Source organism: Heliangelus exortis, chromosome 3 (assembly GCF_036169615.1).
Source record: "Heliangelus exortis chromosome 3, bHelExo1.hap1, whole genome shotgun sequence".
NCBI lineage: Eukaryota > Metazoa > Chordata > Aves > Apodiformes > Trochilidae > Heliangelus > Heliangelus exortis.
Window position 1 is genome coordinate 112,563,320 of NC_092424.1, and position 27,719 is coordinate 112,591,038.

General features: G+C 44.6%; 1 protein-coding gene across 2 annotated transcripts in view; it reads right to left on the minus strand.

Annotated features, from left to right (window-relative positions):
- Positions 1–25,117, minus strand: part of MSRA (methionine sulfoxide reductase A) — a 354,714-nt gene extending 329,597 nt beyond the window's left edge. Inside the window, exon 1 of one of the 2 annotated variants that reach the window (XM_071742207.1) lies at positions 24,923–25,114. In XM_071742207.1, the coding sequence (XP_071598308.1) occupies positions 24,923–25,052 (130 nt within the window). In that variant the 5' untranslated portion in view covers positions 25,053–25,114. Of the gene's footprint in view, positions 1–24,922 lie in introns of both variants that reach the window. The other variant, XM_071742208.1, reaches the window with a different exon arrangement.
- Positions 25,118–27,719: the final 2,602 nt, after the last annotated feature.

Sequence of the window (27,719 nt, forward strand, 5' to 3'; positions counted from 1 at the left end):
GTTACCTTCCAATGCACAAAGTACAGAAAGTTGAATTCCTCAGCTTTCTCTCCAAGTACTTCCCTGGCCACCTCTAGTCCAAATGGGATCATTTTTGTTGTTGATAGGTTTCCCATGACAAAACATGTGGCTCTGTCCCTCAACACTATCTTCCTTCCCATGATTACAGAAAAATCCACATTCTTTTGCAGCATCTTAGATATCACTTTCATCTTTCTTTTATGAATCAGGAAAAAAATATTTGGGCACGGGTCACCATTCAATTCAAATTCTTTTTTCCATCATTTATCTATTCCACCTTGACATCCCTACTATTTGTTCATTTAAAATCCTCCCTTCCAAAGCCTCCTGATGTCTTCTGACTCTGTGTCTCACACAAGTAGGATACCTGGATACCTGTCTGAGCATACCTGCCAGGTGAGCATGATTCCCCACCCCAAAAATGGAAAAACTTAGGAGTAGAAGAAGCAACTCATTCATTTAAGCTGCAATATTTGGAATCTAGTACACAAGTCACCCATAAGACCATCCCTCCTTCCATATAACCTCATCAAGACACTTTAACCCCAAAGAGCTGTTTTTAAAACTTCAATATAAGGTAGATTTCACTTTTCCCTTTTTGTAATCCTTGAAAGAGGACAGAACTGCTGTGGATCAGTGAAAAGCTCTGGAACCTTCATCCTGTCCACTTGATCTGAGAAGATTGCTCAAAAGCAGCACACACACAAAAAAGGCCCCAAAACATTTAATTCTAAAGAATAAACACATTACTAACGTGGCATCTCTGTCATGTCAGGGCTAACTCTATTAGCCCCTTGGCTATCACACTCCTGTTACCATTTCTGGGCACTCTTATTAGAGAAAAGTAAAGCCAATTCCTCTGAGAACAAGCCAGAGGTTTTCCAGGAGTCCAATTTTGGAGCCAGATCCTCTGTTGATTTATTATTAAAGAGGGAAAGTACATTTTGTCACAGAAAAAGGCCACTGGTGCCTGGGCCTCTCACAAAGAGATGATGACAAAGAATTGCCTAAAGACTCTTCACTTTTCTGTTTTTCATTTATTACTAAATAGCCAAAAACTGGTGAAGCTCTGAGTGAAGATGGGTGGATGGGGCTTCCACCACCTCTCTGGGCAACCTGTGCCAGGGTCTCACCACCCTCATGGGGAAGAACTTCTTCCTAACTTCCAATCTAAACCTCCCCTCCTCTAGTTTGAATCCATTCCCCCATGTCCTATCACTCCCTGACATCCTAAAAAGTCCCTCCCCAGCTTTCTTGTAGCCCCTTCAGATCCTTAAGAATATCTTGCCAGGCTCTTCTCAGTGCTGCCTTGGGACAGGATGAGGGACAACAGACACAAACCCAACCACACAAAGTTCCAGCTCAAGCTGAGGAGAAACTTGTGGAGTGTGAGGGTGAGGGAGCCCTGGCCCAGGCTGCCCAGAGAGGTTGTGGAGTCTCCTTCTCTGGAGCCTTTCCAAACCCCCCTGGATGTGTTCTGTGTGTCCTGCCCTGGGGAATCCTGCTGGGGCTGAGAAGTTCCAGATGTTCCTTACAACTCTGATTCTACAGAGAAGATGTGAAATGCACACAGAAGAAAAGTTTCACCTTTCAGCCCCCCAGCCCAGCACTATTTTCATTTACCCAGAGCCCTGTCCAGCCTGGCCTTAAAAACTTCCTGGGATGGATGGGGCTTCCACCACCTCCCTGGGCAACCTGTGCCAGGGTCTCAGCACCCTCCTGGTGAAGAACCTTTTCCTAACAACTAATCTAAATCTTCCTACCTCTGGTTTGAATCCTTTCCCCCCAGTCCTACCACTACCTGAGACCCTAAAAGTCCCTCCCGAGGTTTTTTTAGGCACGGTGCCCCCGTGCAGTGGGTTTGGGGCTGGCACAGCCACACAACTGCTGAGTGGAGTTCTCCAGCTTTGCAAAGCAAACAAATTGCAATTCCAGACTCTCTGGGAAGCTATCAACAACTTCCTCAACTTTCCACTGTGGGAATATGCTTCAGCTCCTCATCATCTGCTGGCACAACGCCCCGGTTTGAAACTGCAAAATTCATGAGCTGGTTTCCACTAAATGTGTTCTTTAGCTTTTTGAGGACCAGTTTTCTTTTTGGTTCTTGTTTTGTTTTGTTTGGGGGTTTTTTTTGGTTGCTTTGGTTTTGGTTTTTGGGTTTTTTCTGTGTATATCAAACAGAATTTGCATTCATATAAAATGATTTTTCATTCTCTTCACCCAGTACCACCCGGAACATTTTAGATCCCTGTATTTTATATAAAAGTGCCACGTGGAAGTTTAAACATCACTTGTACCCTTAACTGCTTATAATTTCCTTTTAGATCCCAGGAGAAAAACAGATACTTACAAAAAACCAAATGTTAGGAGCTCTGCTCCAGAGGCATTTTGTGACTGGCATTTAGAAAAGTGTGCGAGATGGAAAATACATGCCCAGCACTTTAGGTAGAAGGAGTTACTCCTAATGGAATCCACTTACACTTAACTTGGGGAGTGTGAAAATAAGACTTGCAGTGAAGCAGGTAGAAGCTCTGAAATTATGCACTGATTATGAAAAACAAGCAAGAAGCAACCATGAATGATCATTTATCCAAAACGTGGTCAGGTTACCCTCTCCGTACCTGAGGAATAAGAAAATGTTATTTGTGCTGCACTAAGCAGAGGATTTCCTGTAAAATTCAGGCACAAAGTCCTTTATTTTGTGTTTAGCATTCATTACAACAACTAAATTTTCCCAAATCAAAATTTTAAATGGTTCTATAGAGATGAGTATCTCAGAATCCTTCATCTGCATCCAGTCATCAGCCCAGAGAGAGCAATTTTTTATTCATTTACAAACTCCATTCTACTTAATATTTTTACAGCATTAGTACCCAGGAATATCTGTGCACAAATATCCACAGATATAGGATACATCTTTGATGCTCAATTTTCTCCCTCTCTCTCATTCAAAAAGCTTTTAATTGTTGCAAATTAAATCAAACACTGAGTAGGTCTTAATTGGTGTGTGATATGCTCAACACAAGGCTGACTCCATAATGAGGGCTTAAGGAGAAATTTAGTCATTTAAATGCAAGAGAGGAAGTCTGAAAGTCTGCATTTCCTCACCACCAAAGACTGCAGAGACACCTAAATCCTGCTGATGGCCACTTCATGAGTGTAGGTTCCACCCTCTGGACCTGTGTCAGCAGCTCAGCCACAGCCACCAGGCATCCAGGTGGCTGCATCCAACAATTCCCAGGTTGTGGTCATTCCTGAACCATGTCTAGGAATTGCAGAGGGATGTGCTGGGTGACCAGGGCAAAGAGAAGATTCAGGATCTAACAATTTAGCAGAGATGACCTGAACATCTTCCAGGGAGTTTGAAGAGTGATTTGATGGCATAGAATGACACCAGGGACCAAACCAAACAGCAAGACCACTTGGTAAGAAAATAAATGTATTAACCCACTAAGATAGAGAAGAAAAGGTCCTATGCCAAATCTCCTCACTGCTCAACACAGTGTTGTAACCAGGAATAGAAAATTTAATAGAAAATAGAATAGAATAGAAATATGGAGGAATAGAAATACATAGGAATAGAAAAATTAACCAGGATAGAAAATGTATTAACCCACTGAGAGGAAAAAGAAAAGGAAAATAATCCTATGGCAAATCCCCTCACTGCTCAACACAGTGTTTTAACCAAGAACAGAAGATTTAATAGAAAATGGAATAGAATAGAAATATGGAGGGATAGAAATATAGAGGAATAGAAAAACATAGGAATAGAAAAATCAGCCAGGGTAGGAAATGTATTAAACCCACTGAGAGGAAAAGGAAAAGGAAAAAAGTCCTATGCCTGATGCCCTCACTGCTCAACACAGTGTTTTAACCAGGAATAGAAAACTTAATAGAAAATAGAACAGAATAGAAATATGGAGGAATAGAAATACAGAGGAATAGAAATACATAGGAATAGAAAATTCAGCCAGGGTAGAAAATGTATGAACCCACTGAGAGGAAAAGGAAAAAAGTTCTATGCCAAATCCCTTCATTTCTCAACACAGTGTTTTAACCAGGAGTAGAAAATTTAATAAAAAGCAGAATAGAATAGAAAAGAAATACAGAGTAATAGAAATAGAGAGGAATAGAAATACATAGGGGTAGAAAATTTAACCAGGATAGAAAATGTATTAACCCACTGAGAGGAAAAAGAAAAGGAAAATAATCCTATGGCAAATCCCCTCACTGCTCAACACAGTGTTTTAGCCAAGAACAGAAAATTTAATAGAAAGTGGAATAGAATAGAAATATGGAGGAATAGAAATATAGAGGAATAGAAAAACATAGGAATAGAAAATTCAACCAGGGTATAAAATGTATTAACCCACTGAGAGGAAAAGGAAAAAAGTTCTATGCCAAATCCCTTCATAGCTCAACACAGTATTTTCACCAGGAGTAGAAAATTTAATAGAAAATAGAACAGAATAGAAATATAGAAGAATACAAATACATAGGGATAGAAAATTTAACCAGGATAGAAAATGTATTAACTCACTGAGAGGAAAAGGAAAAGGAAAAAGGTCCTATGCCAAATCCCCTCACTGCTCAACACAGTGTTTTAACCAGGAGTAGAAAATTTAATAGAAAATAGAACAGAATAGAAATATGGAGGAATAGAAATACAGAGGAATAGAAAATTCAACCAGGGTAGAAAATTTATTAACCCACTGAGAGGAAAAGGAAAAAAGTTCTATGCCAAATCCCTTCATTGCTCAACAGTGTTTTCACCAGGAGTAGAAAATTTAATAGAAAATAGAATAGAACAGAAATATGTAGTAATAGAAATATAGAGGAATACAAATACATAGGGATAGAAAATATAACCAGGATAGAAAATGTATTAACTCACTGAGAGGAAAAGGAAAAAGGTCCTATGCCAAATCCCCTCACTGCTTAACACAAGTGTTTTAACCAGGAATCATGTTCACCAGCCAGCACCACCAGAAGATACTTTCCAGAAGTAGAATGCTTCACTTTTGAAATGAAGATGGCAAACAAATACTCTGCTGGTCAGGCTGCTTAATTTCAGAAGTTTTGTTCCAGAGAAATTATACCCAAATCACTGAGCTTATAAGCAGAGAAACAGGAGGGTCAGAACATTCCAGAATCACTAAGTAACAACTAAATCATGAAATTAAATTCTTATCTTAAGACACAACTGCAATCATATCTCTGGGTCATGTTACTGATATTTCTCTTCTTCTTAAGATATATTAGTAAGTTCTGTTTAAGAACCCTCTACATTTTCTAATTTCTAATTAATTATTTAATGTCTTCTTGTTCCTGTTCCCTTTCTGAAAAGTAGCTTTTAAAATACTCAAAATGCTACTAAAATTAAGAATTCTTACTCTATGAGCTCTTTCTTTTTATTAGAACTTGTCTCAGTGCAACCTCTTTAGATAAAATTTCACACATCAGGTCAAACTCAGAAAATACAGAAGTAGATTCACACATCCCTATTTAGGGAAGAAGGAGAATCCTTATGGAAGAACACAGACAAAAGAAATCAAGCAATATAAATAGCTCCCACAGACCCTACTTATTATAATGTTATATCCAGTGCAGTAACTTTGCTTCTGATAATCTTAAGAAAAATTGCATTTTCCTAAAACACAGGAGGAAAATCATCCATGCCAAATGGATGTGCAACAACTGAAGGAGCTGCCCGTTCGTAACCAGGTTCTAGGATGCAAGGTCCTTGGAGTGGAAGGTCTGATGAACCAAAAAGTGCATTTCTGACCCTGTGAATAGTAAAAGATTGAATGGGGAATGTCAGAAAGGCCCGTGGAGAAACATCTATGCCATTGATTATACCTCAATAAAAGCACAGATCAGCACTGCCATCAACAACCAAGCCCTGCTTCTCAGAGGAGAGCAAGGCTGGGATACAGGAACATCCCAACAGCCAGAGCTGTTTTGTGGAAAATATCTAAGATCCCCCAAGAGAAGCAGAGTTTGCAGCTCACAGAGCAGTAGACCAGGACATGAAATGCTTTTGCTGCTCATCCTAGAGCCACTCAAATGCTCAGAGGGCTGAGCACCTCCCTGGGAAGCCAGGCTGAGGGCTTGGGGTTGTTCAGCCTGGAGAAGAGGAGGCTCCCAGGTGAGCTCAGAGCAACCTCCCAATATCTGAAGGGGCTCCAAGAAAGCTGGGGGAGGGCTTTGGACACGGGGGGGTAGGGAGAGGACAAGGGAAATGGGTTAAAACTGGAAGAGGGGAGATTGAGGTTGGACATGAGGAAGAAATTCTTTGGGGTGAGGGTGCTGAGCCCCTGGTTGCCCAGGTTGCCCAAGGAAGCTGTGGCTGCCCCATCCCTGGCAGTGTCTCAGCCCAGGTTGGATGGGGCTGGGACAGGGAGGTGTTGAGGTGAGTCCAGAGGAGGCCATGATGTTAAGCAGAGGGCTGGAGCAGCTCTTGTGTGAATACAGACTGAGAGTTGGGTTTATTCAGCCTGGGGAAGGCTGCAGGGAGACCTTAGAGCACCTTCCAGTGCCTGAAGGGGCTCCAGGAAAGCTGGGGAGGGACTTGGGACAAGGGCCTGGAGGGATGGGATGAGGGAGAATGGTTTGAAACCGAAGGAAAGGAGATGGACATGAGATACTAGGGAGAAATTCTTTAATTTGAGGGTTCTGAGACACTGGCCCACGTTTCCCAGAGAAGCTGTGGCTGCCCCATCCCTGGCAGTGTCTCAGCCCAGGTTGGATGGGGCTTGGAGCCCCCTGGGCTGGGGGAGGTGTCCCTGACCATGCAGGGGGTTGGAACTGGATGAGCTTTGAGGTCCCTTCATACCCAACTTATTCCATGATTTTATGATCTTCAGGCTTCCTATGAGCATTCCCAATCAGAACAAACATCCCCTGCATGGTATTTTTCCATTCCCATTGGATTCCTGGCAGATGTTGCAGTGTCTCAGGCACCAGAGCTCCATCCCCAAACACACAGCAGAGATTTCTGTCTCACACTGAAGGACACCAAGAAAATCATCCCCACCAGATTTCTGCTTTTCAGCCATTCCTGAAATTGGAACAGTGCTTAAAACATCTTTGGAGGCTGCTGGAAAGTTACACTCCTGAAAAATCAAGCCCAAACTACAGTGAAAATATAAATATAATCGACTTAGCCACAGTTATCAGCAGAAAATGAGATCCCATCTTCAAAACAAAGACCAAAATACTCTCTTAACCCAAATGGATAAAATACTACTAACTCCAGGTTTGCATATCAGCAACTGGGATTAACCACAAGGAATACATAAGAAAATGCAATAAACATCTTTATATATTGCACAGGTTTTCATCTTTGTTGTACTAAGGACTTATTTATGTGTAATATTTTAATTGTGTTTGAAATTTAAATGTAGGTTTCATATTTATAATAAAAATTTGCATGTAGCAAAATAAGAGCAATAATCAAATCTATCTGCACCACTGAAATTCTGCACATATTAAATAAGTTATTAGAATGTAAAGATAAAACAATGCCTATCACACAAGAAATTACCATCCCAATAGTTCAGTGGTTGCAAAGTAAAAATAAATCCAATAAAAATTGCATAAAACTGTATCTAGGGTGATGCACACCAGTTTATTTTGAAGGCATAAATTTGACACGAGGACAATAATTAAACCACAGCACCTTTTTAAGCCAAAAAAAGACCCAAAGCAAATACTACACATCTAAGAAATGCAAAGACACAGAGGTTAATGGCTAAAATATTCAAATAACCTTAAATCTGCTTTATGGAAGCCTAATGTAAGGTCTGTCCTGCCTTGATCTTCTCTCAAATCAGATGAAGTTTGAGGTGTTTTACTGCTGCACTTCTCCAGTTCCACGTGTGAACAACATCACTCTCACTTAGCATCACCTGACTCTGGAAATTCTTTTCTTTCTTATGGCAAATATTGTATAGAAGCATTAAACAAGGAAATCAAATGAAGGAAAGGAAAAAACTATGTTTTTGTGAACTGATATTTCATGAAGAGAATGAAAAAGAAACAAACAAACAAAAAAAAAAAAAAAAGAGAGATTTTGACCCAGGGCAACCAAAGTCTTTGGGCAAGAAAAGATGTGAAGACTTTACACTGAATAGCAACTGCAAGGATAGGTCATTAAATAACATTATTCCCTCCACTAATTTGGGTTGTGCTGTGCTGGGGAAAAAAAAACCAACCGAAAAAACCCAAAAAGAACAGAGAAGATAAAAATGAATCACACAAACAAAATTCCCAACACATCAGAGCATCTTTTTGTGGTAAGTGAAGTTTTTAACCCTGGAGTAAATGTACCAGAGCTTCCCTTTCAGTGAAACCAAATTACTTTGCATTCACTGCACAACAAAGGCAACCACACAGCAGCTACCTGGAGTAGTTATTATGCTATAAATCCCCACCTGGTTTACACTGAGCTCATCTGTCCATGGAACTGGCCCATAAATCAGGATCATGTCTAGTTTCAATGAGTCTCCATAGCACTTACCCTTTTCTGTAAGAATACCATACATACCAGAGCTCTACCATGCTGAAAAGTATGATTATGATGTATCTTTTGGAAAGTAACCTGTTTTATGATTAGAGTTTAAAACAGCTTTACTCTTTAATGGAAGACAGGAGAAGGCATGAAACCATTTTCTCCTCTTGTCGAGGGAATAAAAAAAAACCTGAGAGATGGTAATCATGGGGACAGAAAATGAGATAAGAAGAGGAATAAATAATAGGGTCACAATCTAAGGATATTTTCAATGGTCAAAGCAATTCATGCCAGGAAAACCCTTCAAATGGAAGACTGGGACAGACCTGTCAGTGATTTAACCAACATAAGCAGGTACATTATCAAAATACAAGGCAAGGGCCCATGGAAGGTTGTGAACCATCAGGTGAAGGCAGGAAAAATGATCAGAGGGCTGGAGCTGCTCCCCTGTGAGGAAAAGTGGAAAGAGTTGGGGTTGTTCAGCCTGGAGAAGGCTCTGGGAAGAACTTATTTGTCCTGGTTTGGGCCAGGATAAAGGTGATTTTCTGTCTTGTACTTTTGCTTTTAACTAAGTCTCTTGTAAGTAGTTGCACTTGCTGAAATGAACAGCAAGTTTCTCAGACAGTGTGTGTTTCTAGGACTGGTAACACCTGATGTTTATAGTTACTGCTAGAGACTGGTGTGCAGAGCCAAGGACACTGCTCAGCTCTGAGGAAAACATAAAGAGGTCCCACCTGCAGCCTCCTTTGGGGAGGAAGGGACAAGATAGATGCCAGAACTGACCAAACAGAGTATTCCATCCCATACACCTCATACTCAGGATAAATTTGAGGGATCACGAGGGCCAAGCCACGCTTCCAGCTTCTGGCTGCCTGCCCTTCCTGCCTTTCCTGCTTCCATTCCCTCACCCCAGCATCCTGGGAGGATTCCATCCCTTCCTCTGCCTCTGCTCCTGATCCATGCCAGCCTGAATCTGTGTGTTCCTGCCTCCAGCTCCCAACTGCTGCTGACCCCAGGATTCCAGCCTGGACTTTCCCAGGGCTGCCCTGCAGCCTCGGTGGTGACGTGAGAGTTATTGGGGGAAAAGCAGGAGGAACGTGGTATCCATTTTCTTGTATATTTGTATAGATTTAGTCATTTTTCCTATTTATCATTCCTGTTCCATTAAAGCTGTGTAGTTTAGTTCCCAACCCATCAGTCTCTCTCCCTTATTCTCTCTCCTTTCTTATCAGGGGGGAGAGAGAGATTAATAGAGAGCGTCGGTCACGTGGTTTAATTGCCAGGCCAGTGTTAAACCCTGACATTATTGCAGACTTTTTGATACTTAAAGGGGGCTTACAAGAAAGATAGGGAGCAACTTTTTAGCAAGGCCTGCTGCAACACGAGGGGTGATGATTTAAAACTAAATCAGGAGATTTGGGATAGCTAGAAAGAAGAAATTGTGCAAGATTAGGGTGCTGAAATACTGGCCTAGGTTGCCTACAGAAGTGGTGGATGTTCCATCCCTGACAACATCCAAGGATGGGTTGGACAGGGCTCTGAGCAAGCTGAGCAAGATGAAGATGTCCCTGCTCACTGCAGGGGGGTTGGACGAGGTGTCCTGGAAAGGTCCCTTCCAACCCAACCATTCCATGGTTGCCCAAGGACAGGATCCATCTCAGAGCACTTCAGCTGGTTAGAATATTGATGCTGGTCACTGGACATCACCTTGCAGCCAGGGGAAGGAAGAGGAATTTCACAGAACCATCAAGGTTGGATAAAAACCTCTAGGATCATCACATCCAACTGTCCCCCCTACAACCCCTAACCCCTAAGCCATCCCCTGCAGCACCTCACCTGCTCATCTTCTGAACACCTCCAGGGATGGTGTCTCCCCTGGATGGTGCCTGCTAACTGATGAATTATGCTGGAAAATCTTTAATATCAGTGTGGCATCACGTTCAAAACACTCCACAGACTGTAAGGGTCCTCTCCAAGGTTTGCAGCACCCCACAGTCTACATGTAAGTGGACAAAAATGCTGCATTTGTCTACTTAAAAATAAGGATTTTAAACACCTCCAAGGATGGTGCCTCCACCACCTCCCAATGTTTCATCCTCTTCCAGTGAGGAAATTTTTTCAATACCCAACCTGAACCTCCCCCTGCAAAGGTTTCCATCAGCTTCTGGCTGCCACCTTGATCCATGCCCTGGTCACCCTCTGGGTGCCATCTTTCCTTCATCATTTTGAAGGCAACCATATATAAAAGAAAAAACCCTGGAGCTTTTCCTGCAGCACACAAAAAGACACCATTCCAGGTAATCTAACAATGCCAACAGTCTGTTTGGGTGGGTTGTTTTTTTTTTATAAAGTCATGTTCTGCTCTGGCTGAACTCCAGTAAAAGGAGCCTGCGTGGTTACTCCCAGAAGAAGAGAGAGAAGAAGAGAAGTGGAGGTGCTGGGATGTCTCAGCAGGGTTGGGATTTGGTTTTAGTGTACAAAAAAATCAGCCAACACATCCCTGGGCTGCTGGTGCTGCTTCTGGAAGTGACTGCAGGAGGGTGGACTCAAACCTTCAAGTCTGCTCTTTTTCTGCCATCCTGCTTTGCAGTTCTACTAAAAGTAGTGTCCATTTGGGGTAACTATTCACCTCTTTGGTCTCCTGACATTCAACATGGGATGAATTAAACACACAAATGCCTGTTTTACCTCTAAAAGAATAACTCCATTGCTGTAGGAATACCTGCAGCAGCAACTCAACAATCCCAGTGCTCTATCACTGTACCTGGTGCAATGTAAACCAAAACCAAGGTTATTTTCCCCCCCATACTCTCCTATCTGGTGTGGGAAGAGAAGCAGCAAAGGGCAAGGTAACCCCAGGTCTCTACCCTTGATATCCATTGGCAGAGAGGCACAGATTTGATTCAGGGAACAACCTGGTTTATTCCATGGTATTTTAGCAGAGCTTGCTTGTACCTGACCAGCTGCAACACCCCAGGTTTAAAACCAACTTTGTCTTCTCCAGAAGCACACATGCTAATTTTTTGCTAGTGGGACTAGGATGAAGCCAGCCAAATACCAGGTTGAAAAACAATATTTGTTCACTCGACTTTCCCAGTCCCAAATGGCATCTCAGATGTTCAGCACAAAATGCTTTTAAATAGTAGCATGAAGACTGAGTGAAGAAACAGAGATGTTTCTCTCAACCCTCTTATTTTCTGAGTCAGAAATCACCAGTTACCTGAGTGGCAGGTCAACTTACTCATGCAAAAATGGCACTATTGCTAACTGGACACAAGTAGCCAAAGGATTCCAGTGTATCCCAGGATTCACATAATATTATACAAAACATTCCCTAGTGGAAAAAAAAATAACCCGTGTAAAAATAACCTTGTTTCATTCTCATAACTGACAGGTTTATTTCACAGGAATTTGGCAAATTCAAAAGTTACATCCCTTTTTCAACCCCCAGCACTGAGAAGCCCTTGAATCCTGTGTACAACCATGCTCCTTTTGCCTGGAAATAATTATCCCCTTTTATTACCCAACTTTAAATGATTCCTCAGAGCAGCATCCACACATCACCCTCTGAATAAAGAACCCCTGGGCTATGTTTGTGGAGGATTGAATCAAGGAGACTGATGGCCCTGAGAAGAGAGGGAGAGTAACAAAGACATGAAAGACAACAAAGACATGAAACAGGTAACAGGAATCACCAATGGGTATTACAAAACCTCTACAATTGGAAGAAGTTGCTGGCAAAATTTGGGGGCTGGCATACCAGTAGGTAGCCTCGAGTGTGAAGGAGGTTACCTCTGGAATGCAAGGACAAAAAGGTGGGATAAATGGGGAATGGCTCTTGAGATGGCACGGGCATTTACAGATTGGACTGATGGAATCAGTCTGTCAAAGGGGTGGCCTACTCCTGAGGGCCAGGATTGGATTTGGGGTCAATTTGCATTGCATTCTTACCAAAAAATTGGTCAGGGTCTTGTGTTTTAGGGACAATCAGACCCAGTTTTTTTCCTGTTACCTGTAAGTAAGGGAGAACAGCTTGGGGTACAAGTATATGCAGAGGCTGAAGAACTAAGGAAGCAACGAACTGAATGTGAATCCTGTGTACAACCATGCTCCTTTTGCCTGGAAATAATTATCCCCTTTTATTACCCAACTTTGAATGACTCCTCAGAGCAGCATCCACACATCACCCTCTGAATAAAGAACCCCTGGGTTATGTTTGTGGAGGAACAAATCAAGGAGACTGATGGCCCTGAGAAGAGAGGGAGAGTAACAAAGACATGAAAGACAACAAAGACATGAAACAGGTAACAGGAATCACCAATGGGTATTACAAACCTCTACAATTGGAAGAAGTTACTGACAAAATTTGGAGGCAGGCATACCAGTAGGTAGCCTCGAGTGTGAAGGAGGTTACCTCTGGAATGCAAGGACAAAAAGGTGGGATAAATGGGGAATGGCTCTTGAGATGGCACGGGCATTTACAGACTGGACTGATGGAATCAGTCTATCAAAGGGGTGGCCTACTCCTGAGGGCCAGTATGGGATTTGTGGTCAATTTGCATTGCATTCTTACCAAAAAATTGGTCAGGGTCTTGTGTTTTAGGGACAATCAGACCCAGTTTTTTTCCTGTTACCTGTAAGTAAGGGAGAACAGCTTGGGGTACAAGTATATGCAGAGGCTGAAGAACTAAGGAAGCAACGAACTAAACGAGAATCCTGTGTACAACCATGCTCCTTTTGACTGGAAATAATTATCCCCTTTTATTACCCAACTTTGAATGACTCCTCAGAGCAGCATCCACACATCACCCTCTGAATAAAGAACCACTGGGTTATGTTTGTGGAGGAACAAATCAAGGAGACTGATGGCCCTGAGAAGAGAGGGAGAGTAACAAAGACATGAAAGACAACAAAGACATGAAACAGGTAACAGGAATCACCAGTGGGTATTACAAACCTCTACAATTGGAAGAAGTTGCTGGCAAAATTTGGGGGCTGGCATACCAGTAGGTAGCCTTGAGTGTGAAGGAGGTTACCTCTGGAATGCAAGGACAAAAAGGTGGGATAAATGGGGAATGGCTCTTGAGATGGCACGGGCATTTACAGACTGGACTGATGGAATCAGTCTGTCAAAGGGGTGGCCTACTCCTGAGGGCCAGGATGGGATTTGTGGTCAATTTGCATTGCATTCTTACCAAAAAATTGGTCAGGGTCTTGTGTTTTAGGGACAATCAGACCCAGTTTTTTTCCTGTTATCTGTAAGTAAGGGAGAACAGCTTGGGGTACAAGTATATGCAGAGGCTGAAGAACTAAGGAAGCAATGAACTGAACGTGAATCCTGTGTACAACCATGCTCCTTTTGCCTGGAAATAATTATCCCCTTTTATTACCCAACTTCAAATGATTCCTCAGAGCAGCATCCACACATCACCCTCTGAATAAAGAATCCCTGGATTCAGTTTTCCTCGCGGAGAGGGAAATCACAGGATCAGCAAGAGGAGTCTCCTTCCAGCCTTATTTGCATTCAAGAGGCTGCCAGTTGGGTAAAGTTTCTCCCCATTTCAGTCATTCTGTTTCCCAGCAACCCTGCTGCTGTTGCCAAGAGAAACCCTGGGGAGAGCTTCCCCCACACCCTCCCCACCACAATCCTGGGGGCAGAGCTTTGTGCAGGGCTGCTTCGTGCCAGTGCACACATCACACTGTGAGCTGCATGCCAAGTACTCCCTCAGGAACCCCCAGAGACTTGGACAAGAAGTATTTTTTTTTTATTTTATTTTCTATTTTTTTTTGTTTGGCCAGGAAGATGACTGTGGTGGCTCTTTCTCTTGAGGTGATAAGCAAGTGCTTGGGGTTTCACTGGGGTGGCCTTTACCTTGCTGGCATTTGCCAGGTGGATGTGCAGCTCCTATATGTTTTTAAATCAACAAACATCCTTTTTTTTTTCTCTTTTCCAGCTGCCAAAAGCAAAAAGCACATGCAAACAGCAAAAAAACTCCCTTTAGGTTGACTTAACCTTTGCCTCTCCTTGTAACTCCTTCCACAATGTAAATGTGACGGGTGATTAAAAAGGAATTCCTGGATTTTTTTCCAATTCCAGCAGCCACCTTATTCCCAACAAACCCAGCTCACACCCAGCTGTAAAGGTGCAACCACAAATTTCCAAAGTTGTTTTTCAGATGCTAAACCACTGCTGGGTTGAAGGTGCTTCCCCACCCGACTTCACATCCTTTTGGATTCAAATCTCAGCACAGGCAGGCAAAATTTTAATGAAATTTAATAATTTATGGAAATGGATGGCAGATTGTTTCTTAGACTGAAGAAATAAGTAATTAACTCTTCTGAATTGGAAAGGTGATTTGAAATTTGAGAAACTCTCAACTACATCTGACACTGTTATTCAACAGTCTCCAGAACTCCTGAACTGTGCTTCAGTGGACATCAGATCTCACAATTTTTGGCCCATATTTCCATATAAATGTCAGTAAAAAATGGGTGAGTAGTGAATTCTTGATGTCAAACACTATCAGGTAAATAAAGTGCTGGAAAACTTTAAGAAATTAATCTTTCTAAACCTTAGGAGGAATTTTATTTCCTTTGTAAGCTTTGCTCTGAAGGCATAATCTCACTCCAGAAACTCTATTTTAGACTTACAATATAGTGAAACTAAATTAATGTCTGGAAAAAAAGTTTCCATTTGCCCATTTAAACTTTAAATGATTAAAACTTTTTTAATCACTCAAGGAAAAAATGTGTTCCATTTTTTTTTCCACATCATTCCTTCTGCTCCACTGAAAAAAATATCTTAGAAATCATTAAGCTTACATTTTAGTTTGCAATTCTACTGCAAAACCTTGTGCCTTGCACAATTCAGCAAACTGTCAGAATATCAGGGAAAATCTGTTTAAAACTTCTCAAGGCTGCATACATATTTAGTCACAGAATAAACATAAGGGACCAGCTATTTTTTGCCCTTGTTCTGCACAGTATGAAGAGGCTACAAGAACCTGGAGATTTCCAAGCCATGCTCAGGCACATCCTGTTCATCACTTCTCCATTTTGCCATTTGCCCTTGGTAGGAAAGTCCTGATGATTTAAGAATATTCAATAATCCCAGCTCAGGGATATCCAGGAGGCTTTGCCCCAGCATTGTTCCAAGTCAGAATAATTTAAACTTGAATGACAATCCAGCTTCAGGAACTGTTGAGAAAATTCCTGGATTTTTCCCCAGGGATCATATTCCACTGGGAAGTCTTTGTATCAGGCTAGGAACAGGTGGAAGGAATGTTATGGTCTTTCAGCTTCAGCTCCTTTCCATCCTGCTCCATGGGATGAGACAAATGGAAGGACCAGACCACAAGAAGGTATGACCACAAGAATTTCCCCTCAGGGGTTAAAAAAATGGAAAAAAACCAGAAAAAAATATTAGCATGGAAAGAAATTCCACTAAAACAAACAGGTATAGAAGCAAAACAATTTAAAGGGTTAGTTCTGCTTCTGAATATTTTTTTTTTACTCTGTTTGGAAACCATCAGGCTCCAAAAGCCCTCAAACTAAATGCAACATTAGAAACCAACTAAACAACCCCTAGAGGGACTTAAGATACCTAAAATCATCTAATTTAAAAATCTCTTGTGAAATAAACTCCCAGTAAGAATAAAAGCTGTACAATTCCTCATGCACATGCAGTTACTTGGGGTGGAATTCAAGCTGTCTATAGCCTGTGAAAAGCAAGTGCTACTTCAGCAGGCAGGGGAGAGAAGGGGAAGAGTGAAGACATCCCCATAAAATACCTGTTTATGTTCTGCATAAATTTGATGTGAAGAAGTGTTGTCTCTGAAGGAAGAGCAAGTGATCCCTGTTGTCAAGCTGGAGTACATTCTCTGAGTACTTTAAGAAAAAACTGACACAGCTCCACTCAGCCTGGGGAAAACTGGAACACATTTCAGAAGGGTATTTTGCAACCACTTGGACTTGGAGGACCTGGGAGACCAAGAGAATGTCCCACTCTGCAATGGGTCCAACTGTTTATAGGCAGAAATGCAAATCAGGGTGGCAAAAATAAACAGATTTGAGGGTTTGTGTCCACCCTCCCCCAGTCACTTAAAAAATACCAGCAGTATGTGTTGGCTGATTTTTTGGTTTATCTGCTTAGGATGTGGTTTCAGCCTCCCAAGAGAGGAGGATCAAAAACCTAAGAGTATTCTGTAACTGCTGGAGTATCCCAGAAAAGATGGACACTGCTGCTCCCACCACAGCTACAGGTGTAGATTTACAGAGGATTCAGAGAATCAGGAAGTTGGAAGGGACCCCTGTACTCAGCTCTGGTGAGGCCACAGCTTGAGTCCTGTGTCCAGTTCTGGGCCCCTCAGCTCAGGAAGGAGCTTGAGGTGCTGGAGCAGGTCCAGAGAAGAGCAAGGAGGCTGGGAAGGGATCCAGCACAAGTGCTGTGAGGAAGGGCTGAGGGAGCTGGGGGTGTTGAGGCTGGAGAAGAGGAGGCTCAGGGGAGACCTCATCACTCTCTCCAACTCCCTGAAAGGAGGTTGGAGCCAGGGGGGGGTTGGGCTCTTTTCCCAGGCAACTCTCAGCAAGACAAGAGGGCACAAGAGGTCTCAAGTTGTGCCAGGGGAGGTTTAGGTTGGACATGAGAAAGAATTTCTTTCTGGAGAGGGTGATCAGACACTGGAATGGGCTGCCCAGGGAAGGGGTGGATTCTCCATCCCTGGAGATATTTCCAAAGAGCCTGGATGTGGCACTCAGTGCCATGGGCTGGGAACCACGGGGGGAGTGGATCAAGGGTTGGACTTGATGAGCTCTGAGGTCCCTTCCAACCCAGCCAATTCTAGGATTCTATGATTCTCACCCTCTGGAAATAACCTAGACCACTGCTCAGAGCCAGGTCAGCCAGAGCAGGTTGCTCAGGACTGGGTTCTATAAGGTTCTGACCACCTCCAAGAATGGAGAAGCTCCAACTTCTCCTGGCAACTCATTCCTCTGTTCAACCAGCCTTGGAGAAAAAAAGATTTTCTTCTGACCTTGCAATGGAATTTCCTGCATTTTGGCTTGTACTTGCTGCCTCTTGTCTATCCATGGGGCATCAGGGAGAAGAGTCACTCTGTTTTTATCACCACTGAGAAGAGTCTGCTCCATCCCCTTTAATCCTTTCCACCAGTTTCTCATACAAATTGGGACCTGAGCTGACCTGAATTTAGGCAGAGCTACCTAATACAAATCATGTATTTGATTTAATCACACCAAGGCAACTAAACCTAAAATATTGCAGCTACATCTGAAGACAATCATAGTAAAACAAGGAGAGTAAAACTAGAAACCTGACAAAATCTCAAGTTCCTATGCCCCGAGCCACATCCTTCTCTGGCTGTCTCAGCAAAACCATTCAGTGTGACTTTTTCTGGAGTTCAGGATGTCAAGTTGAAATATAATTTCCACACAGAAATCAAATTCACTGCTGGATGAGTTTCATGTAAAATTCAGAGACTCGGACTGAAATAATCAAAGCAAATGCACATTAATTCATAAAACAGACTCAGGCATTATAGCAATGACTGAAAAAGCTCTTAGGTATGAGGAGTTCATCACTTAAACACAAAGCTCTGAGTGCAACACTTCAACCCAAAATGTTATCTGACTTCTGCCACACAAACAAGAAAACACTGAGTAAAAGTAAGGCTGCAGCTGACACAAACATTCTCAGTGGTAAAGTTCTGTGTCTAGGTCTAATATCCAAAAGTCAAGGAAGACCTTCAGTAATTAATGACTGCTTAAGGAAAAGAAACATTTCATAAATGTTTAATAAAAGATTTAAATTTTAATTTAATAAAAGAAACATTTAATAAAAAGAAATAATTAATAAATTTCTTGGAAAATGGACTCATTGCTGACAACAAAAAAAATCATTTTGCTCAGTTTGTTAAGTTTTTTTTTTACTTTTAGTTAAGTCTTTGCTTTTTTAAAAAAATAGGCTAAGCACCAATTTCATTATGACCTAAAGGTGATTCTGAAAACCAGAAAACATCTAGTACTGTGCTTTTCAGCTTTCTGAAGAAACCTGTAGGAAGCTGCAATGGCTGGAGTTGCACCATAACAACATGACTCAAAATCTGCAGCTTTTTTAATGGAGACAGTCAGGAAAACACTGGAACAAATGACGAAATTTTGCTGTGGATCCTCTGTCAAACAACATTTTAAATCAATGTTTTCTTTAAAGAGCATGATCTGAATCAAGCAAGAATTAATTTACGGAAATGCTGTGCTCTTTTTTCCTACAAAAGGTCAGACTAAAGTTCCCCGTTACCTCCTCCACATTTGTAATTATTGCTCTATTCATCTATAAATATAAAGCTAAGACTCTTAATAGGTTTAAACAATCATAATCATGCCTACCCATGAGCTGTACTTTTTGTTTTGTGCTGCCTAAAAACTGCTTAACTGCCTAAGAAAAGTTACCCACTGCAGATGGGTATGTTCAGTGCTGAGACCTCTGCCAGAAACAGAGCTGAGACCACAGAGAGGCACAAAATCAATAATTTGGGTGGGAAGGGAGCTCTAAAGCTCCCCCAGTCCAACCCCTGCAGTCTCAGGGACACCCTCACCCAGATCAGGGTGCTCAGAGCCTCCTCAAGCCTCACCTTGAACATCTCCAGGGATGAGGCCTCAACCCCCTCCCTGGGCACCCTGTGCCATTGTTCCACTGCCCTCATGGGACAGAACTTTCTCCTCACATCCTACCCCAATCTGCTTTTCTCTAATTTAAACCCATTGCCCCTCATCCTATCACTCCAGGCCCTTATAAACAGTCCACCTGATACTTCTCATTGGGACCAGGGGGACAAAACATCCTTTTAATTTACTATACTCTCCTATATTAGGCTATCTAGAAAAAAAAGTGTGTGTTTGTCTCTATATATATGTCAATGTATGTGTATGTATGCTTATATATGTGTATATATATATATACACACACATCATTATACAATATCTTTCACAGGAGGTTCCTTCTACATGATCACAGATCCTACCACTAACATAAAATAAAATAGTCAATTAAAAGTGCAAGCAAAATATACTCATGTACTTAAAAAGCACAACCAGGTTTCAGCAGTAATGTAACTAAAATGAATTCTGAAAAGCAGAGTTATACAGAAAGGCAGAAGCAATAAATAAGAAGGGATTTTACCACAAAGCACAACATTGTGCTGCACCATTTTACAGAAATCATATGAAAGAAATAATTTTTCAGAAATGAGTGCAGCAGCTCTACTGCAAGGGAAGAAAAACAGCACAACTAACTCTAAGTCCCAGATTCTGAAATTTGTTGAAGCTCAGCAAAATCCAACTTGATTACAAAAAGAGTCTGTGAAGCTTATTAATGTTTGTATTGTTTTGAGCTCACAGTAGGGTGTTTTATCCCCATCAAACTCACTACTACAAACACAACCCTGTGTATCACAAACCAACTGCTTCCAGTCATTCCACAGAAATCCGTGGGATATATGAGGTTCAGCTGCCTCATTTTCTTAGGGTGAGCTCCTAAATTAGGATAAAACAAAAAGAAAGTTATGCAGACAAGGTCAGAGCTCTCCCAGTCCTGCAGTCAGCAGGTTACAAAGGAACAAAACCAGAATTCAGCTTTTCACGAGATGATTAAATGCAACTTTCAGGCTGAAGTTGTCACCCAGGTGGCTTCTCCTCTCTTTTGAGTGTGACAAAGAAGTCTGAGCTGGGGAGGGAAAAAGGAAAAGGGAAAAAAGGGAAAAAGGAAAAGGGGAAGGGAGAAAAGAGAAAGGGGGAAAGGGGGAAAGGGGGAGAGGGGGAAAGGGGGAGAGGGGGAAAGGGGGAAAGGGGGAAAGGGGGAAAGGGGGAAAGGGGGAAAGGGGGAAAGGGGGAAAGGGGAAAGGGGGAAAGAGGAAAGGGGGAAAGGGGAAAGGGGAAAGGGGAAAGGGGAAAGGGGAAGGGGAAGGGGAAGGGAAAGGGAAAGGGAAAGGGAAAGGGAAAGGGAAAGGGAAAGGGAAAGGGAAAGGGAAAGGGGAAGGGGGAGAAGGAGAAGGAGAGGAAAACGAGGAAGGAAAAAGAAGGAAGGAAAAAGAAGGAAGGAAAAAGAAGGAAGGAAAAAGAAGGAAGTAGGAAAGAAGGAAAGAAGGAAAGAAGAAGAAGGAAGGAAGGAAGAAGAAAACCCTCAGCTGCTGAAAGCACCTTCCAGGACAAAATTCCCTGACCCAAACACCTCTGATACTTAGAAACCTCCCTGAGGCTGTGGGGAGAGCCTGGAGCAGTGGCAGGAGCCTCACATTCAAGAGGTGGCTCTGGCAGACATGGTTGTTGCAAAGCAATGGAAGGAGTTGCAAAAAGAATGAAGCACATTGGAGCTCCTCAGGGATGAGGAGCAAGAGAGCAACAGGATCTTAAAAGAGATCAGGCAGCCAAGAAGCCAAATTCTCTACAGCTTTTCACCTAAGAAATAATTAGAGGCTCTCAACACCACTGAGGATGAGCAGGATGGATACCCCAGGTCACTGGATTAGGATTCCTGAGAGTTACCACTTCAAAGAAAGAGCTGGCAGATTTCTTCCTCAAGTGTCTGCACACCAAGGCAGAGTTTGGCTCAGAAAGGAGACTCAGATGTCCAGGTCTGTCTGGTCACACACCTGTGATGTGATCAGAATTGGAGACCTGGCACAGAAAAGTGAGGAGCACATTTAGCATTTTGGACTTTCAGAGCTTGGACTCTGGTTTATTTAGGGAATTGCTAGGTAGAGGCCCCTGAGCCTCTGCCAAAGGCAGAAAGTGCCTTCAAGGTCATCTCATTTTGATAAAAACTTTCTAAGAGAACTCAGGAACAAAATGGCATGCAGCAAAGCTGGGGACTTCATCAGAAATACAGAGCTCCTTCATGAACTCAAGTGCAAAGGGAAAGCATGCAAGGAGATAAAATAACAATTAACAAAGAGACATTTAAAAGCATTGCTAAGCATCTAGGCACAAAATCAGAAAGGTCCAAGTTGGAGTTAAAACTAGTCAGGGACAAAACCAGCAGTAAGACATCATCCCACAAAGATTATAAGAGTAAAAAGAAGCTCAGAGAAAATGTGGATGTGCTGCTGAATACAGAAGACAGCCTAAAAGTGGGACAGAAAGACCTCTGGTACTCAAGACCTCTTTTGCCTCAGTCTTCTGAAACAAAGACTGCTCCTAAACCTCTGCATGCCCTGGCACAGTCAGAAAGAAAAGCAGCAATGTGGGAAAAATGAGTTGTGGTTATTTAAAGAAGATAAATGTCCAAGAAGCTACGTGGAGTTTTTCCAGAGCTGTAGAAGAACCTTGCTGGTGTGACCACAGGTGACACAAACTGTGACAGATAGAATGATGCCTAGAAAAAAACTGGTAAGAGAGAGATCTATGAGGAGGAGAAATGGGCAATAGTAGCAGCCATTAAGGAGGGGAAAAAAGAGGACTGAGGGACTATAGAAGGCTCAGCCTGGCTCCCTCCCAGGAAAGATCCCAGAGTGAGTGCATCCTCTTAGAAATCATTTCCAAACACAAAGAGAACAAGAAAGTAATTAGCAATAGTCAACACATTTACCAAAAGCAAATCATGCTTGACCAGCTGGGTGGCTTTTCCAAGGGAATGATTGGCTCTGCAGTGAGGGGAAAGCAGTGGATGTAATGCATGTTGACTTTAGCAGGGTTTCTGACACCATCTCCAAGAGGATTTGCATTTGGAAGCTGAGAAAGCCCTGGCTGTAGGAACAGGCTGCCAGGCACTAGACACGACAGGAATTGGCAGGGCCACCAGCCTCAAAAGGCAGTGATCAATATCTTCATGTCTAGTGTGGAGCAGGTTACCCCCAGGGGCCAATTCTGGGGCCAATATCATTCAATATTTTCAACAATAACATGAAGGATGTGACAGCAAACACACTCAGCAAATTTGAGGGCAACACTAAGCAGAGAGGGAGAGTGGCCCTGCCAAACAGCAGAGCCTCAGGGCAAGGAGACCTTGAAAAACTTCAGGTCTGCAGCAGGAGAAACCTCGTGAAAGTCAAGGAGGAGAAAAAAGAGTGCAAGTTCTGCACTAGAGTAAGACAATCTTAGCCCTGCAGGAAAGGACTGGTAAGGACGCTGGTTGCCAGGTTAATTACGAGGTAGCAAGGTGCTCCTGTTGCAAATTAAGCAAACTTGCACTGGGCAGCATTACAAGGAGCACGAGTAAGGAAAAAAACACTCCCTTCTAGGACATGCTGCTAAGATTCTCCTGAAATCTCACCTGCAGTTTTGGGACCCTCAGTTGAAGAGAGACAGTAATAAAATGTAAAGGGTCTGAGAGGTCGAGTTGGTCAGCAGCCCACAGAGCACAAACCTACAGAGTTTGCAGGAGCTGGGAGTGTTTCAGCTGGGAAATCTTAGAGCAGCTTCATAAGGAGTGAAAAGAACTCAGACAAACCCTTCTCAACAGTATTGGGAAGGGCAGCAGCCACTGCCTGCCATAAATTGTTCATATTGGACATGAGGAAAACCTTCTCGTGGAGGAGAGGCCAGAAGACAGCAAAACACTGGTAAAGGGGCAGGACTGGAGCACCCTGGCAACCCAGGCTCCTGGGATCCTGCAACCTGAGAGCAATTTGCACAAAAGAGATGTTAAAACTTAAGCAGTGTTTAATTTAAATTGCCTCTCTCTTCTGAAAGTAGTTTACACCTTAACTTTGCTATTCAGTGGAGGTCCATGCTGGTTTTAAGCACATAATATCACAACCAGCCATAGAAAATGTCAGAAAAAAACCAAAAATTGGCCTTATAAGGATGCTTTGTGTACAGCAGCACAAAATTACTCTGCCTGTGAAGTTATCTTCAGCCCAGGGTTTTACCCACTACAACGTGAAGGTGCCACTTTAGTGTAGGCAAGGTGCTCCTACCCTTGGTATCATCTCCAGAGTTCATTACCCTAATGATATCACCCCCATCTTTGCCCCACTCCTTTTCAGTCCACCTTCTCCATGCCAGACATAAAATAGCCTTTCTGCTACCTTTTAATTTCACTATTACCTTCTTGCTGCCTTCAGCATTTTAACAAATATCTACACAACGTAAGACTTTGTTATGCTCTCAAACACCTCTTTTACTGCTGTGTTATGCCATCACCCATTTATTATTCCCCCACCAGCACTTAAGTACCTGATGTGTTTTAATATTTATTTTTTTAAGGTCACAGACTTTTTACGGACTTCAGGTGCCCGGAGCAAAGATAAATATGAATTAAAACCTTGCACAATAGGAGAATGATCACCTATGTTAGAACACCTATCTGCCACTGTAACTCCCAAGGGTGATGACAGTCATCAGGCAATATTTTTAGTTCCTAGGAGGGTTGACAGAAGGCAAAATCACTTCATTCTGGGTTGATATTCTGTCAGCACACAGTCAGAATGAAAGAAAAAGTACTGGAGAATCGCTGAAAGAATCAGTAAGAACTTAAGAACAAATATATTAGGGCCAGGCCATCCACATCACACCCAGGCATTATTTTCACAGAATTGCAAAATCATTCTGCTTGGAAAAGATTTTTGAAATCATAAAGTCCAAACATTAATCTGACTGCACCGAGTCCAGTGCTCAACCACCTCCCTCAGCACCACATCTCCCTGGCTTCACCTCCAGGGATGGTGATTCCACCACTGCCCCGGGCAGCCTATCCCAGTGTTTAACAACCCTTTCAGCGAAGAATTTTCTCCTCATCTCCTCATCAACTTCCCCTGGCACATCTTGTGGCCATTTCCTCAGCCCATGGCTTGGAAATCGGGGCAGGAGCCCAACTCCCCCCTCACTCCCGAGGGTCTCCCAAGGTCTCCCCTCAGCCTCCTTTGCTCCGGGCCGAACACCCCCATGTCCCTCAGCCTCTCTTCAGCAGATTTTCTTCTCCAGACCTTTTCCCCAACACACTCCAGCACCTCGATGTCTGAGATATTTTTATTTTTTAAAAAAATTAAAGTGACGGAGTTCAAAACCAGGCCTAGCGCGGCGGGCAGCAGAATTCGACGCAGAAGTCACACCCGGCCGGGAGAAAAAAACAGCTCCAGAAACGATCCCCTCCGTGTCCTCACGAACCGCGACCCGAACGCTCTCCCCAAGCACCCAGACCCTCCCGCCGGTGCCTGACAGCCCCGGGCCGCCCCCCGCCATCTCCCCCGCTCCCCCTTCCCCGCATGCGCAGCAGCGCCCACCGCCCCCTCACCCCGGTGCCGAAGGGCTCCGCGCATGCGCAAAGCCGCGGCCTCAGGGCGCGGGGCAGGAGCGGAGCGCGGCTTCACCTCAACTCCCCCCCTGTCCCGTCCCGTCCCGGCAGAAAGGGGGAAAATATAAAAGGAGTGCGGTGTCTACCTGGAACCGGGAGGCGTTGGTTCCTGCCGGGCAGCGCTTCTCCCTGTTGCGGCAACCGGGAGGTGAAGTCGCCCATCCTGGCGGCGGAGCTGAAGAGGGCGCGGAGGAGGCGCCGCGGAGCTGGCGGCATCGGCCCTGAGGGGACTTTGGGGCGCGTTGGCCCTTGGGACGGGCGGCGGCGGAGAGAGGGCCCCAGGGCCGCCCCCTACCGAGCGGCGGCGGGAGGAGAGCGGGAGTGACACACGCACACACGTGTGACACACACACACACACACACACACACACACGCGTGTGACACACACACACGTGTGACACACACACACACGTGTGACACACACACACGCACGGGTGACACACGCACGGGTGACACACACACAGGTGTGACATGCACACGAGTGTGACGCAAACGAGGAGAGTGGGTGTGACATGCACACACGGGTGTGACAGGTGACACACATGGGTGTGACACGTAGATGTGTGACATAAGTGTGACATGTGACACGTGTGACACATACACACACATGTGGTGCACACACCTGTGTGGCACATGCACATGCACACACACAGAGCCCTGAGGGGACAGAGAGAGAACCCCCATCCCGGGGGCTGCTGTGGGGACAAACACCAGACCCCATGGTCCCATGTGTGCTGGGGGGACAAACACTAAACCCCCAGCCTGGTGTGTACTGGGGGGATTAACACTGATCCCCTGCCCGAGTGTGCGCTGGGGGGACAAACACCAAACCCCACAGCCTGGTGTGTGCTGGGGGGATAAACACCAACCCAACGGCCTGGTGTATGCTGTGGGAACACCGAACCCCCCAGCCCAGTGTGTGCTGTGGGGATGAACACTGAACCCATGGCCCAGTGTGTATTGTGGGGATTAACACTGATCCCCTGCTCGAGTGTGCGCTGGGGGGACAAACACTAAACCCCCAGCCTGGTGTGTGCTGGGGGGATAAACACTGACTCCATGGTCCAGTGTTTGCTGAGGGGACAAACACCGAACCCCCTGTCAGCTGTGTGCTGAGGGGACAAACACCAACCAGTCCCCCATGGCCCAGTGTGTTCTGGGGGGATAAACACCAACCCCAGAGCCCGGTGTGTGCTGGGGGGATAAACATTGACTCCATGGTCCAGTGTTTGCTGGGGGGGACAAACACCAAACCCCACAGCCTGGTGTGTGCTGGGGGGATAAACACCAACCCAACGGCCTGGTGTATGCTGTGGGAACACTGAACCCCCCAGCCCAGTGTGTGCTGTGGGGATGAACACTGAACCCACAGCCCAGTGTGTACTGGGGGGATTAACACTGATCCCCCGCCCCAGTGTGTGCTGGGGGGACAAACACTAAACCCCCAGCCTGGTGTGTGCTGGGGGGATAAACACTGACTCCATGGTCCAGTGTTTGCTGAGGGGACAAACACCGAACCCCCTGTCAGCTGTGTGCTGAGGGGACAAACACCAACCAGTCCCCCATGGCCCGGTGTGTTCTGGGGGGATAAACACCAACCCCACAGCCCGGTGTGTGCTGAGGGGATAAGCACTGACTCCATGGTCCAGTGTTTGCTGGGGGGGACAAACACCAAACCCCACAGCCTGGTGTGTGCTGGGGGGATAAACACCAACCCAACGGCCTGGTGTATGCTGTGGGAACACTGAACCCAGTGTGTGCTGTGGGGATGAACACTGAACCCATGGCCCAGTGTGTACTGGGGGGATTAACACTGATCCCCTGCCCCAGTGTGTGCTGGGGGGATAAACACTGACTCCATGGTCCAGTGTTTGCTGGGGGGACAAACATCAAGCCCTCTGTCAGGTGTGTGCTGGGGGGATAAGCATTGACTCCATGGTCCAGTGTTTGATGAGGGGACAAACACCGAACCCCCTGTCAGCTGTGTGCTGAGGGGACAAACACCAACCAGTCCCCCACAGCCCGGTGTGTTCTGAGGGGATAAACACCAACCCCACAGCCCGGTGTGTGCTGGGGGGGACAAACACCGAACCCTGTGGTCTGTTGAGTGCTGGGGGGATAAACACCAACCCTCCTGTCTGGTGAGTGCTGGGGGGACAAACACCAAACCCCCTGTCAGGTGTGTGCTGGAGGGATAAACACTGAACCCCTCATCTGGTGTGTGCTGGGGGGACAAACACCAACCCCATGGTTGGGTGTGTGCTGAGGGCTCTGGGGACACACACACCAACCCCCCCAATTGATGCCCTGTCCTGGGGGATTCTAGATGGGAAACCCACAGACTGTGCTGGGTGCTCCAGAGGGGACAACCACCAAGACCCAGACACACACACACACCCGCTGGGCCTTGGGGGCTCTAGAGGTGACAATCAGCTCTGTGTCCTGGGGATACAACCACCAACTCCCCCATTAATCCTGCTGGGGTGTCCTAAAATCTGTGGAGGGGACAACTGCCAACTCCCTTGTCCTGATGGTGTTTCCTGAGGGATTCTAGAGGGAACAACCAACAACCCTCCACCACCCATGTGTCCTGAGGGGTGCAAAGGGGACAGCTGCCAACACCTCACCACTATGTGAGGCTTGGGAGGGGACAGTCCCCACACAGTCCCCACATACGGGTTGGGAGCTGTGGAGGGGACAACCACCATTCTTCTGGCCCTGTGTGTCCTGGAGGTTCTGGAGAGGACAACAACCAACCCACCCCACCCATGTGTCCTGGAAGTTCTGAGGGGGACAACCAGCACTCTCCTTCCAATGTGTCCTGGGGGCTGTGGAGGGGACACCTGCCAACACCTTGACAGTGTGTTGAGGGGTGACAGCCAT